This window comes from Aricia agestis, chromosome 22 (assembly GCF_905147365.1).
Source record: "Aricia agestis chromosome 22, ilAriAges1.1, whole genome shotgun sequence".
Classification (NCBI taxonomy): Eukaryota; Metazoa; Arthropoda; class Insecta; order Lepidoptera; family Lycaenidae; genus Aricia; species Aricia agestis.
Window position 1 is genome coordinate 4416262 of NC_056427.1, and position 15473 is coordinate 4431734.

Consider the following 15473-nt stretch of genomic DNA (forward strand, 5'->3'; position numbering starts at 1 on the left):
GATTCAACCCTGTACATCAACAAAAAAATCATGAAAATCGGTCAACAAACGGCGAAGTTATGGTTGAACATACAAAAAAATATATATACAGACGAACATATTATAACCTCCTCCTTTTTGGAAAAAATCGGCAAAATCGGTCCAGCGGTTTGACCGTGAAGAGGTAACAGATAGACAGAAAGCATCACATGTTTTCGTCAGGAACTTATGCTCACATCACATTGCGTGGACAGTAACAAACAGACAAACTTTCACATAATAGTAGCACCTCAGATCACGGTACAGTATAATCCGGCCAAGATATAATGACCGGATGCTGCTTAGATGGTGGTGTGGAGACGGCTTTTCTATAGTCTATAGTAATAAATAAGTGCGAAAGTGTAAAAAACTTGTCTGTCAGTTTGTATGTTATCTATTCTTGATTCTATATTTATTAATATTAATTAGTAATACCGTAGTATTATTAAGTCGACGACCTCTGTGGCTCAATAGTTAGGAGTGGCAGCTTAAGCCGGGGGGCGCGGGTTCGAATCCCGCCGACGGAACAAAAAGTTTTCAATGTTCCTGGGTCATAGAATATGTGTATTAAATATGTGTTGTGTATCATATAATAAAAATCTTAAAAAGGTATAATATAGTATTCTATTCTATTCTAATTAGCCGTTTGTGTCCCACTGCTGGGCAAAGGCCTCCCCTCTTTCCTTCCACACGTCTCTATCCTTTGCTGTGTTTGGCCTCTCTTTATCAACAGCGTCTAGTTCGTCGCGCCACCTTTTCTTGGGCCTGCCCCTGTTTCGCCGACCTTTCGGTAGCCACTCCGTAACTAGACGCGCCCATCTGTCCGGGTGCATGCGGGCGACGTGCCCTTCCCAGCTCCATTAGACCAGCAGCTTTTCTACCCACATCCATTATTCTTGTCTTGGAGTCCAGAGCGGTGTTTCGAATACGGTCAATCCTTTTGACACCTAAAATGCTGCGCTCCATAGCTCTTTGACAAACTCCGAGCCGGGACTTCTGCAAGTCGGTCAAAGACCAAGACTGAGCACCGTAAATTAGGATAGGTAGGATGCACACGTCGACGAGTTTACGTTTTAGGCAAAGTGGAAGGTCCCCTTTCATTAGTTCTCTCATAGACCAAAAGCTTTTCCATGCCTTCTCAATTCTTTGGCCTACTTTCTTGTCTTGTCTATTATTAAAGGATGTTATTTGGCCTAAATATACGTACTCGTCAACATAATGCAACTCATACCCGTCTACCTCGACCTTACGTTTCGTGCTGTTAGTCATGAGTTTGGTCTTTGGTCGATTTATCCGAAGTCCCGCCTCGTGGCTTGCCATGCTCAGGTCTTGCAGCATGGCCTGCAGGTTTTGTGCAGAAGTGGCAAACAGAACTATCTCGTCGGCAAAGCGAAGGTTTGTCAGCCTTTTCTTGTCGACAACAATAAATACCCTTGTCCCCCCAACCTGTTGAGACTTTCTTGAAAACCTCTTCTAAGGCGCTCGTAAATAGGCGTGGAGAGATAGGGTCACCCTGTTTGACACCCCGTTCAATTTTGAATTTTGGGCCTGTAGTTTCTAGTTTTACGGCAGCTAAACTATGTTTGTAAATTATTTTAAGTAGATCTATGTAAGTAGGTTCGATATTTTGTTTATTGAGGGCTGAAAAAAAATTGTTATGGAATATGCTATCGAATGCTTTGTTAAAATCAATAAAGGCTAAGTATAAGGGTACATTAAATTCATTAGACTTTTCTATGACTTGGTTCACGGTGTGGATATGATCGGTTGTTGAGAAGCCTGGTCGAAATCCAGCTTGTTCAGGTGGTTGGTGGAGATCCAATTGGTAATCAATGCGATTTTGTATGACTTTAATAAAAAATTTGTACAAGTGTGATATTAAACTTATTGGTCTATAGTTGGAAATGTCAGACTTGTCCCCTTTTCGCTTTGATCAATCAAGACGCGATTCGGCTCTATGATTGGCCCAAATTTTGACAGCCAGCCAATCACAGAGCCTGAACCGTGTCTTGAGACCGAGATGCATCTTGATTACTGACTATTTATACCAGCCTTAAAGTACACGGGTTTTAAGTTCGCGAACTTACTCGGCTTGCGTCGTCGGTGACGCACGAGAGTCGAGACTCACACTGGATTAGCATGTCACTAGGCTCGCGGCTCGCGGCTCTTTGCTGACACGCAGGCGATTAAGATCGTCGAGTCATATGTCCGCGCACGTCTGTCACCCCCTTTATAGAAGCCTCTTCCATACGTCTTAGCCCTAGATAATTTCGGTATCAAATTGGGGTACCGTGTATAATAAAACCAACAAAATGAGCGGTTCCGTGCGTCCGGTAGTTTTGTAAATTAAACACAAAAACGCACGAAAAAACCTTCACACCGTATTACACGAGTATTGCCTAGCTTCGTGGAATCTGATATAGTAAATACCAAGAGACGAGGCATATATCTGACGTGGGAGAGCTATGCTTCGACACGAATGGGCCGGCTCGCCCGGAGAAATACCACGTTCTCACAGAAAACCAGCGTGAAACAGCGCCTGCGCTGTGTTTCGCCGAGTGAGTGAGTTTACCGGAGGCCCAATCCCCTACCCTACCCTCTCCTATTCCCTTCCCTACCCTCCCTTATTACCTCGTCGTCGAAAGGAAGTCATCTATAAGCCTTTTTTCCTTTTTAAGGTTCCGTACCCAAATGGCAAAAAACGGAACCCTTATAGATTTGTCATGTCTGTCTGTATGTCTGTCTGTCCATCCGTATGTCACAGCCACTTTTCTCCGAAACTATAAAAGCTATACTATTGAAACTTGGTAAGTAGATGTAGTCTGTGAACCGCATTAAGAGGATTCCACACCGCCATTTTTTCCATACAAACGCTGTCCCCTGTTTCCTCCCTGGATAATGCTAGTAGAGTTATAATTTTTTTCCTGAATATCTAAGGCCACTAATACAATGTCCCTATGTTTTCTTTTTTTTCATAATTTAATTATTAAATAAGATATGAACGTTCAAAAACCCAAAAAAATGGCCAGATTTTCCACTGTGTTCAAACCTCCAGAAAACAGATTTGGATAGATTATACAAAAAAAGCAAAACATAGGAACACAGCTCAAGCCTTTTTTAATCTTTAATGAAAAAAGTACTTAAATCGGTTAAGTTTTGGAGAAGGAATCAGGGGACAACGAATCGTTGATTTTCTGGATTTTCTGCAGTTGTCTCTATCGCGTTCTGCGGTATAGGCTTGAGGTAAGGGAGACAGACAGCTATAGATATTACACGTACTTTTTTTTCATTTCTCTAGCCGCTGTGGTATCCTCTTAAGATTTTGATACAATAATGGAAAATTTATCAAAAATTTTAGGGGTCCCCATAGGTACAACTGAAACAAAAAAAAATCTCGTCTAACCTATGCGTGCGTATCTATGAATAGGTCTTCAAAAATCATAATGAGGTTTCTACTATCATTTTTTTCTAACCTGAATAGTTTACGAAAGAGACTCTTCCAAAGTGGTAAAATGTGTCCCCCCCCTCTCTAACTTCGAAAGTAGGGGATGATGATTCTAAAAAAAATATATGATGTACATTATTACAAAAACTACCAACGAGAATTGGCTTGAACGAGATCTAGCTAGTAGTTTTTTTATACGTCATTAATGGTAAACCTAAATTTGACTATCATTAAATCAACTGATATATTATTTATATTTCAGTTGATTTAAAAATTAAAAGGTTTTTGATTTATTTAATCAAAAACCTTTTAATTTCATAGAAATAAACCTTATTGCTGCTGCGGAACCCTTCATGGGCGAGTCCAACTCGCACTTGGCCGGTTTTTTTGTCTTCTTACAAAATTGTTTCTACCAAAAAATATTTTTAAAATACTTTTAAAACTCTGAACAATAGGACAATAGTTTAAATTTAACAAACCATTGCTTATTTCCCAAATTAGCTAAGCGACAACACAACTAATAGTCTACAAATTAATTGTCAAATAATTTCGCCCGTCAAATTAAACAAATATTATGTTGATTTTGGAAATTCGTATTAATTTAGCTTGTGGGTTTGTTTAAGTATATTTACTATTTAGGTTTGTGTGGAATAATAGTTAATTATTTGGCAATAGATGTTACTATTTGTATATTTTTATACGTGGGAGAGCCATGCTTCGGCACAAATGGGCCGGCTCGACCGGAGAAATACCACGTTCTCACAGAAAACCGGCGTGAAACAGCGTTTGCGCTGTGTTGCCAATCCCCTACCCTATTCCCTTCCCTACCCTCCCCTATTCCCTTCCCTTCCCTACCCTCCCCTATTACCCTATTCCCTCTTTAAAGGCCGGCAACGCACTTGCAGCTCTTCTGATGCTGCGAGTGTCCATGGGCGACGGAAGTTGCTTTCCATCAGGTGACCCGTTTGCTCGTTTGCCCTCTTATTTCATAAAAAAAAATCTATAATCCGTGCTAATATTCACATTTATAAAAATGTGAATGTGTGTCTGTCTGTCTGTCTGTTATCTATTTACGCCCAAACCGTTGAGCCGATTTTGTTTAAATTTGGTATGAAGATACTTTGAATTCGGGAAAGGACATACGATACTACATGCCCAAGCAGTGGCAAGATAGTTATAGGTACTTAAATGAAAAACAGTAAAACAATTATCACAATAAACAAACATATTATAAAAATTACAGAATCCAAATTCGAATGTAATATTTTGTTTATTTTTACTAGTAACAGTATTTATGGCCAGGCCAGTATAACATCTATAAATTACTTTTTAGTTATCCGTGCCCAAAGGGTAAAAATTTGCCAAGTGAGAGTCAGACTCGCGCATGAATGGTTCCGTACCATTATAGAGGAAAAATAGGCCAAAAATTGTTTTTTTTTGTACATGTTATTTTTTTATTTTATTCAAATATTATTATTAATAATTAAAATAGACGTATAACTAAGGCCTTTATGTAAATTTCAAGTGCCTAGCTGTTGCCATTATTGATATACGAGCAAAAAAGGGCAAAAAATAACGTTTCTTGTATGGGAGCCCCCCTTATATCTTAATTTTAGTATTTTTGTTATAGCGGCAATAGAAATACATAATCTGTGAAAATTTCAGAAGTCTAGCTATAGCGGTTCTTGAGATACAGCCTTTTTTTTTATGAAATAAGGGGGCAAACGAGCAAACGGGTCACCTGATGGAAAGCAACTTCCGTCGCCCATGGACACTCGCAGCATCAGAAGAGCTGCATGTGCGTTGCCGGCCTTTTAAGAGGGAATAGGGTAATAGGGGAGGGTAGGGAAGGGAAGGGAATAGGGAAGGGTAGGATAGGGAATGGGGTAGGGGATTGGGCCTCCGGTAAACTCACTCACTCGGCGAAACACAGCGCAAGCGCTGTTTCACGCCGGTTTTCTGTGAGAACGTGGTATTTATCCGGTCGAGCCGGCCCATTCGTGCCGAAGCATGGCTCTCCCACTTATATAGACAGACAGACGGACAGACTGACGGACAGACATCGAAGTCTTAGTAATAGGGACCCGTTTTTAGGGTTCCGTACCCAAAGGGTAAAAACGGAACCCTATTACTGAGACTTCGATGTCTGTGAGTCCGTCAGTCTCTCCGTTTGTCTGTCCGTTTGTCTGTCCGTCTGTCTGTCCGTCTGTCTGTCCGTCTGTCTGTCCGACAGTCTGTCTCCAGGCTGTATCTCAAGAACAGTGATAGCTAGAGAGTTGAAAGTTTCACAGATTGTGTAATGTTGCAAAACTTAAGAAGTATTTATGAGCAAAACTTAAAAAGTATTTTGCGCATAACATAAAATATCCTCATCCGTTTTTCATTTAACTAGCCAACTGCGAATCACTTACAATCGGCTGACTTACCGCTCGTTGACCGTTTAACCATTCAGTTAAGCAGGTCATCGTGAAATCTGAATTTTAACCGGTTAGCGAACACTTAACCCGGTTAAGATGTAGCCAGTTAAAATTAACTAGATAACTTTAAATGAAGGATGGTGATGGATGCGGCTTGACCAGGGAAAAAATTTTGCTAACCGACTTCAAAAAAGGAGGTTATCAATTCGACACGTATGTAATATTAGCTTTTGCCCGCGGCTTCGCTCACGTTAAAAAGTACAATCTTTCATCCCCTATTTTATACCCTTAATAGGGGTGAAATGTATCAAAAATCCTTTCTCAGAGGATGTTTACTTCATACTAGCTTTATGCATGTTTGAATCCTAGGAAAGATAAAGGATACTTACTTTTTAATTTTTATCTCGGAAATATTTTCAGCAAAATCGTTTCAGCGCGGCAGCGGTTTGGGCGTGAAGGGGTAACAGACAGACAGACACACTTTCGCATTTATAATATTAGTATGGATTTTATGGAAATCTACAACACTATTTTGTTACACTTATTTCCATAAATATGCTTAAATTAAGGTGACCCTCCTGATGCATACATTTGCTCTACGTGTTATATTTTGAACTCTACCACTTATATTTTAAGGTCGATTTTAAAATTATAAACGATAGTGACAAGACTGGTAAGGCACCATTCATTATAGCGTGATCGTTGAAAAATGATGTCTCTCTTAAGATGAGAGCATGTTATGCCAAGCCGCAGCGGGGTGGAGCGCAGGGCGAAATAATACTAACCGTGACAGGAAAGGTGCGATATCGATTTTTCTCAGCAATGACTAAAGTAAGAAATTAACGTTCATTTTCAGTATTCATCATGTCTTTGTCTTTGAATTACCCATATCATAACACGATTGGTCAACTTTTATAACACAGAATAATCAATCAAAAAGAGCTCTGTGAAAAAAGAGATTCCTATTTTGCCAACAGAGGAGAGTGATTTAGGCTTCCAAAATTTGTACATAAATTGGTTCAAGCATACACTTTCATTTGCTTATAGCTTTTATGAAATGTATTTATGGTTTTTAAATTACACGACAAAAACCATTTTGTCGCTTACACCCTTTCCATTTTTTGCTGTTCCATTACTTGTTTTCTATGAGAGGCCGGCCGGACCGGTTGAAATATCCAACACGGTTTTTTACTTTAACGCGGCGTCACTTCAAGGTGTGTATGTGTTCGGCACGGTGTTTGTGTGCGTGCGACTATACACGTCTTGATACTTCCCAAGCTCTATAGTAACCGCAACCCAAACTCCATAGTCTGGTCGTTCTTACCATAATAAGGCATACTTACACCGAACAGCTTTTACATTAAAATTACGAAGGTCTGCCCCTGGATTTTACTCGAAGCGATTTGAGCAATGAGCATTGCGGCTCGGAATAGTATGCGCGTACCTTAACCCCACTCAATCTTGAATAGGGTTTAAGTAAAGGGTAAAGGTAGTTTGTATGATAAGTTTACCTATATAGTATCTATGTTGGAAATTTGAAAGAATAAGACGTAAAATACGGAAAAAATAATATTAAACGCCTGTGAAAATAAAATAGCAACACATGTCACAGGCTTAGTATCATGTATTACATAGGCGCTTAATGTTATGCAAAGTGTCTGTCTTGTTGTCACCTCTTCACGCCAAAACCACTGAACCGAATTACATGAAGTTTGGCATTTTCATGTGATTTAAGTTGTTATAAGGAGTACAACTTGTTTTTTTAACCGACATCCAAAAGGAGGAGGTTATACGTTCGGCTGTTATATCTACTTACTTAAATAATATATTTTTTTTGTTAACAAACAGTATCTAATCTATAGTATTATACACGTTCGTCGAAATTCAATTATATCGTGAGAACCGCACATTTTTCCATAACTGAAAGTATCCTCATGCGAAATTTCATCTAAATCAGTTCATAGAATATTTCGGTTTGTAATTAAGTAAGTTCATAATTATTTTACAATGTTTATACTTAATAATATAATGTATCAAAACTATGTCCGGATCATACAACTGGAATTCATATTTCCAATTATTTATAATTCCAAGTATTGTTTATAATAATTGTTTATTTTACACATAACTGTTTCTTGATATTGTGTATAAATGCGGCTGATATCATTTAGTGTGCTTATTGTCATTGTGAGGAACAGTCGTGTAATGATTAAAGTTTAAGCGGCGCTTAAATTTGTAAAAAGGTAAATAGATATATTTTTACTAGATAATACGATGCACTTATCACTTCTAATAATATAAACCCAGTGGCGTAGCGTGCCATCTCGGCGCCCGGAGCGGGAGACCCATTTTGCCGCCCCCATTCTACAGGGTGATTTTGAAATCTTAAACCAAATTTCAACAGTGGCTTCTACTCATGATACTGAAAACTTGCACAAAGAAAAAATTTTTTGGACAATAAAAAAATTTGAACTTTGTATGGAGATCGGTCAGCTGATATGTCAAGGCTCCATACAAAGTCCAATTTTTTTTTTCAGAATTCAGCAAAGTTGTAGAACAAAAGTTGTTCAGTATCATGAGTAAAAGCCACTGTTAAAATTTGGTTTACGATTTCAAAATCACCCTGTATAGGTCCTCAAATTAAATTAAATTTCACAGGCAATGAAGTATCTTTTATTGAAGGTAAAATAGGATGAGCGATTTTACAAGCGGATTCTACGGGCCTTTTGAGCAGCGAAGTCAGAAATAACTTTGTCAAAATCAATATTTGCAGCCAATTCTTGTTCAATCGACAATATAGCCAAGTTTGATAGTCTAGCGGAGCTCATAGCAGATCTGAGGTAATTTTTTATTAGCTTCAACTTCGAAAAGCTTCGCTCACAACTTGCAACACTAATCGCCAAAGTCAAATATATACGAATCAAGATGATTATATTTGGAACCGAAATTCCGAGATTCAGTTTTTGAATGAACTGGAGGAGCTCCAGTGGTCCTTTACCCCTTATATTATCTTCCTCTGATTCAGAACTGGCAACAAACTGCTGAAGACGCTTCCGCTCCATCTGAAACTCGTCTTTGTCGATGTCTTCTAATACATGGGAAAGATCACACTCGTACTTGCTGTCCAAAAGATTCGCTGGCGTCAAAAATCCGAACTTGTCCGATATTTCTTGAATTTGCTGGAATCGAGTCGTCATTTCTTGAATGATCTTGTCAAATGATGCGAACACCTCTCGACGGAGTTCCTGCTCGTGAGACAAAGCTGCATCTTCAAAAGATTCATCATCATGCATGCGTCTTTTCCTGCGAATTCTTCTCGTTTTTAGTTCGATTCCGAGTTTTTCGCAGAGAGTCTTAGCAAAGTCGATTGCGTCTTGGACGAAACGGTCTCTACTTTCCACTAGGAGGGTTTTTAAAGCGCAGAGTTTCTGAGTACACTTATCGACACTTAGTCCTCGTTGCTGCAGGTAAATCTGTGCGTCATCTACTTCAGGTAGCACTGCAGCCCAAAAGCCAAGAAAAGTTAGGAAGTTAAAGGACTGCATGGCTGTCAGGAGAAGACTGGCTCCTGATCTTGTTTCGGAAGTTTGAGATGAATCTGTTAATTCTTCCAGTACCTCAAGAACTAACTCAAACTTATTTTTAAGCATCTTGACAGCTACATGTCTAGCGCTCCAGCGCGTTTCAGTGACTCGTTTCACTGCTTGACCTGTGACGGCAACCAAAGCGTTCCATCGAGCAGTTGATGCAGAAAAGAAGGCAAATAGCTTCTCCAGAGTTCCAAAAAACGTCACGGAATTCACTGATTCAGAAGCAGCGTGTACCCCAGCCAAGTTTAGTGAGTGGTTTGTGCATGCAACGAATGTAGCTTTCGGATTCAGGGCTTTAATCCGGGCTTGAACTCCATTGTGGATCCCTGACATTGTGGCAGCATTGTCGTAAGCCTGTCCTCTCAGATTCTGTATGTCCAGTCCGTCTGATGTTATCTTCGCGATTATATCGTTGCTGAGATCTTCTGCATTTTTTCCTTTTGGTTCAAAGAAGTCGATGAAAGATTCAACCACGGCGACTTTTTCTCCTTCGATATGTACGTATCGCAGAACTTGGCTCATTTGGTCATTGTGGGAGATGTCTGGTGTACTGTCGAAGATTACGCAATAATATTTAGCTTCTTGAATACGACGGATGATGGTGGATCGAACTTGCTGTCCCAGTAAGTTTATAAATTCATTCTGGGTTTCTGGAGATAGATACGAAACTGGGACTCTTGCTCCCAGCTTTATCTTTGTCAGGTGTTCCATTAGAAGAGGGTCATATTTAGCTAGGAGGTGCACTAACTCCAGAAAGTTCCCGCGATTGCCACTATCATCTCCTCGAATGTCTTCTCGATGTCCTCTGAAGGCCAGATTCTGTTTGGCTAAGAACTGGATAATGTTCAGCAACCTGTACAGTACATCCCTCCACTTCTTCACCTCACTTTCGAAAACTTCTTGTTGTTTCTGATCGATGGTTGCTTTACGGTTCAGGCGAACTTCCAACTCCTTCCATTTCAAGAAGCTCTGCTCATGGCCCGGGCTATTTTCATGGTCTCCGATTCTTGGATTTAGCTTCCACCATTTGTTGAATCCTTCTTCAGATGCGAAGTTTGAGTCGGAATTGCCAAACAGCTTGCAACAAAAACAATACAAGGATTGCTTCGAAGGCGAGTACACCATCCATGTTCGGAGAACCTTTTCGCCGTTAGATAATGGTTTGTAGAACCACTCTTTGGTTAGTTTTCGGGTACCGCCTTTCGTTGAAGTCCCTGAGCGAACAACATCGGCAAATTTGCAATCGATGTGCTGTACTAAGTCAGATCCGCGACGTACTAGAAGTGTTCTGACTTCGTCGGTCATAGGAGAAGGCCAGCAACCTACATCGTCGAGATTCACATCTTTGGCTTCGGCAGGAGCAAAAGGCACGATTTCAATTATGTCTTTTTTGGCAACATTCACTTTTTCTGCAGGCTTATGACTAGATGTTTGAGATACTTCTGGTGAGTCGATTTCGTCTTGACCCTGCTCTGTGGTGGGACCAGAACGACTTTCAACTGCGACGGCAGGCACGTCTTCTTCTTGTTCCTGTAAAATAAGTTATGTATTCCCATGAATACAATAAACATCCCCTAATATAAAATTTCATCCGATTTGGTTCAGCGGTTAAGGCTCTAGAGCTGACAACTGAAAACAGATATACTAGTACATACGCACATACATACATACCTACACATTTTGATTTTTTTAGTTTTTCGGACTCGGTTAACGATATACACTCGAGAGCAATGAATCCGGGTCAGGGCCGCCCAAAGCACCTTAAAGAATCCCAAAAATCTCGGAAACTAAGAATGCTAGATTGATGTAATATATTGTGTTTATTAGATCATATAATACTCTCTAAATAACAGTAACTATATCAAGCTAGCACTCCCAGTCTCCGAGACTTTTAGGATTCCCCAAGGCGCTCCAAGCGACCCCGACCCGGATTCATTGCTCTCGAGTGTAGATAGAGAGAGAACCTATCCCAATCAAAATCTCAACTTCGATTTTTTTTACGATTATAAATACTTCCTCTATACTTCGTTCACTAGAAAGTAAAAATTACAACCTTGCAATTTATTGCGACCCAACCCATACTTGTTATGTCTAAAATAAGTAATAACAGGAGTAATTCTAGACCACGCACGATTCTAGATGGAAGAATCATATACCTAGGTACTTACACTGGAATCACTTCCGCTGCTGCAGGATGAGGATGCCACCGAAGACGTTAACGTGGCTTTCGAACCAGAACTGGAACTGAAATATTTCAGTAATGCACCTTGAGACTTCTTCGCATCTGCTTCTTTCTTAGCCCTTTTTTTGCGGAATTTGGCACCGCTTTCTTTGACTCTTTTCATTTTCAAAAACTAGTTCAAAGGTTGGGTGAAGTTCTAATGTTTAGTTTTAGAAGATTCAACAGTATTTAAACGATCGAAACACAATCGAAATGACTTTCGTTCCGAATCTGAAACTCTCGCGAAACAAAAATAATGCGTGATTGCGTAACGGTACTTCACGATGCACTAAATTCTAAAACAAACATAAACAAAAACAATTGCACGTGGCCAGCGCGCGTTGTTGCCGTTCCGTTCCGCTGATGCGATGTGCGAAAACAGGCAACGTCGCATTGTGCGTGCTGTTGCTGAGCGAATTCTTTATAAGTAGGTAATATCAATAATGGATGATGGAGGATACTGGAACAGGAACATAGGCTACATTTTATTTTGGAGAAAAATAGGGTTCCGTAAGATATTTGGGTTTTTCGGACGCAAGGTGCAAAAAATCAACCAGAAAAGTTACTTATTTTGCGTACGCTGCCTAAACTATAAAAGATAGAACCGTAAAATGTTCTAAGTAATTGTAGATCTTATAAATATCTACAAAAAAGTCCGCGACACACTATACCTATCTATGTCGAGTGAGGCACAATAACCATTTAATTATTTAAAAATCTTTAATTTTTTTTGGACTACATTTAAACGCGTTTATTTTACTCATGCTATTAATCCTTATCAAAATAAATTATTTTATCACTAAGTACAGTTTATGTAGATAATATTTGGTCTTTGAATGATTAAAATTGGACGTTTCATTTTGAAGTTATGGCGAAATTAAAATATTACGATAGTGGGCCGTGGGCGTCACCAAGGCGGGGGTGCGCGTACGGGAGGAAGACAATAATTATTTGTGTTGTGTGCAGCCTGCGAATAATGACTGCGTCGTCGATGTTAGTGTCGGAGTCTGTGAATTGACCTGGGAATCATTTTGCTGACCGAGTCTTTCCTGGGTAGGCTTTTTGCAGCGGTAACCGACATCCACGCGGGCGGAGTACTTTATATGGCAAAACAACGTTTGCCGGGACAGCTAGTACATATAATAAAACTGTAGAACCCAAATTTATGTACAAACAAAAAAAATGACAAAAACAGAGTCAGGCGGATGTAGGAAGAGCAATGAAACACATCGGGATTTTTTCCAATTCACCGGCGACATTTTTTGCCGCCCCCGCGGACTGCCGCCCGGGGCGGGCCGCCCCCTCCGCCCCACCCACGCTACGCCACTGTATAAACCTTCCTTACATTCCCTGATATGACTTCATTTATGACTTTCACGAATATTTCAAGACTAAAATTTGCCAGATCGGTTCAGCCATTCTCGAGTTTTAGCAAGACTGACAATAATTAATAAGTATTCATTTGTTTTTACAAAGATTGTGACCTTTCCTGTAAAATCTGGATCTACTGAACCGATTTTAAAAACACGTTCCTTTTAAAGTTCATAATTATTGTGTTAAAATTCTATAGGTTCAAAAATTGTTTGTTGTTCAGGAGAGAAAAGAATCTAGCTAGGCTATCCTTGGTTATACAACCAAACAAAGTGATAATTTAGGGCTTAGGGGGATGTATGTGTCATTATAGAGTTCACTATAAAAGTAAGCAGCGATGTTATTATTTGTTATAAGAAATTTAACCTCAAAATTAACCTTTCAGATGGCGAAGCTCATCATTTTACTAGTACTTGGAATAATTTCTACAACTTTAACAACTCCAGTCATCACAAGGAAAGATCTCTACCAGTTGAACGATAAAACAAAACAATGCTCCAATTTGTTACATCTGAACAATGCATATTATACTTTGGACGAAGTAAAAAACATAGACGGTATTCCTGCTGATATGGCCGTCCATTGGCAGACAGAAAATATATACTTTACACTCATAAGCGACAATATGAAGATGAGTCTCCAAGTTTTACATGCTGGATGGGATATTGAAGGAATCAAAGTCACTGGCTTAGGCCAGTCCACATGTGTTGATAACCTAAATGACATAGTCTACATCGCGACTGATAACGGGGTATATAAGCTAAAAGATGATATCATAGAGCCATATACCGCTACGGGAGAAGACGTGATGTATATAGCTTTAACACATGAAGGAACAGTTATGTATATAGCTACATGGCCCCAGAATAGAGTCCAGAGAATCACCAACAATGGGAACATACAAGAAAGTTTCCAAGACATACCAAATGGGCACGGTTTGGTTGCAGATACAAGAAACAACTTATATTTTACAGCAACGAAAACCTCTTACATTCTCAAGAGTGGACAAAGTGTGCCTGTCAATATTATAGGACTATCTAAAGACAAAGTTACGGGGGTATACGTGAGTCGTCTAGATGAAGTGTACGCCATGGACGAAAGCAGTAACTTTTTCAAAATTGACCCTGATAACTCTAGAGCGAAACTCCTGGGGTCTTTTAATGTGACTGGGGTGAATACTTTCGCTATGGACGCCTTCGATAATGTCATTATTGGGGTAAAAGGGAAGATTATGAAGTTTAGAACGCATGAAGAAAATCCATGCATCGGATTGTTCAAGTAAATGTTTGTTAGTATCTGTTGTGACTAATTTTTCACGTACCTATAATATTACCGTAAGAGAAATTTATTCAAAGGAAAATTTACTATATTTAATTTAGTCGGGCTACATCAATTTATAGTTGTGAGCTGTTGGCAGCATAACCCACACAAATTACATTTTATCACATGGCTGATAGTAAATTTCCCAGATAGTACATAAATTTCCCAGATAGTACATCCTTTTTGCACGTGTAAAAGATCCTTTAACGTTCCCCCTTTAACAATCTAATTTCTATATAATATTTGCATGAAATCTGTAGCCAACCTAGCTTAATTTTCATTTAGATTATTAAGCAAATTCTGGTTTCGTCTTTGAGGACTAGCAACAGTCTTGACCGACCTTACCTGACTGTGCCAGAAAGAAAACTTACACTTTTGTAGAAACTTGTTTCAATAGATGGCGCTACAGACCCTTAAAATTCAAGATTATAAGAAATTAATTTCTTTAAAATCGTAAATCGTGCTAGCAAAATAACAATTTAATGACGTCTGTGACTAGCTTCAAATTATAACTAAAGCAGTAAAAATATATCCTAACTAAGTACTTGTTTCAGAACCAACATCAAGAAACGACAAAACGCGAAAACGCTTAGAAAAAGAAAAACTACGACCACCGGACACCGGATCCAGAAGAGTCGGATGAAGATTAAAATAATTTTAGAATGTAATAAATGCAATTTGTTTTTGTTATTATTTAAAAAATAAACTATAATGTTGAGTAAAAAAATGTGTTTCTTTTTAGCGTCATCTGTTGCAAATGTTTGGAATTAGCTTGCATGCATGACGCGTGTGTTATAAAGAGCCATCTATTATATAACTTCATAAACGTTCATCAAGTGGCAAATGGCTAAGCGTACCAATTTTTTTTTAATTTATGAACAAAATAAATAAATATTGACAGTATTATTATTAACATAGATCTCCGCATTATTAGGAATAAAAATTTTAGTTTCTATTCATTACAATACTTAAAATGAAAATACATTGGTAATTTTTCTATTACCTGTAGCAGTTATTGCTTCAATTTGGAAACAGTTATTTTATTGCAAACATTATCTAAGTTCTATATTTTCTAAAGCTACAGAGCTGAA

At 38.9% G+C, this 15473-nt stretch overlaps 2 protein-coding genes across 3 annotated transcripts; one reads left to right on the forward strand and one right to left on the reverse strand.

Moving 5' to 3' along the window:
* Nucleotides 1-8050: 8050 nt before the first annotated feature.
* On the forward strand, nt 8051-14974 carry LOC121738042. Of its 2 annotated transcripts, none has more exons than XM_042129856.1 (3): nt 8051-8123; nt 13448-14354; nt 14937-14974. In XM_042129856.1, exon 2 carries the CDS (start codon nt 13448-13450, stop codon nt 14342-14344), a length of 897 nt encoding a protein of 298 aa, XP_041985790.1. In that variant the 5' UTR covers nt 8051-8123; the 3' UTR covers nt 14345-14354; nt 14937-14974. The 2 variants fall into 2 exon arrangements, with proteins under 2 accessions (XP_041985790.1, XP_041985789.1); XM_042129855.1 differs by having other exon boundaries at nt 13448-14350.
* Nucleotides 8499-10775, reverse strand: LOC121738253 (zinc finger MYM-type protein 1-like). The gene is made up of 2 exons (XM_042130206.1): nt 8879-10775; nt 8499-8503 (listed from the first exon to the last, which is right to left on the reverse strand). The coding sequence occupies exons 1-2, from the start codon at nt 10773-10775 to the stop codon at nt 8499-8501; spliced, it is 1902 nt and encodes a 633-aa protein (XP_041986140.1).
* Nucleotides 14975-15473: the final 499 nt, after the last annotated feature.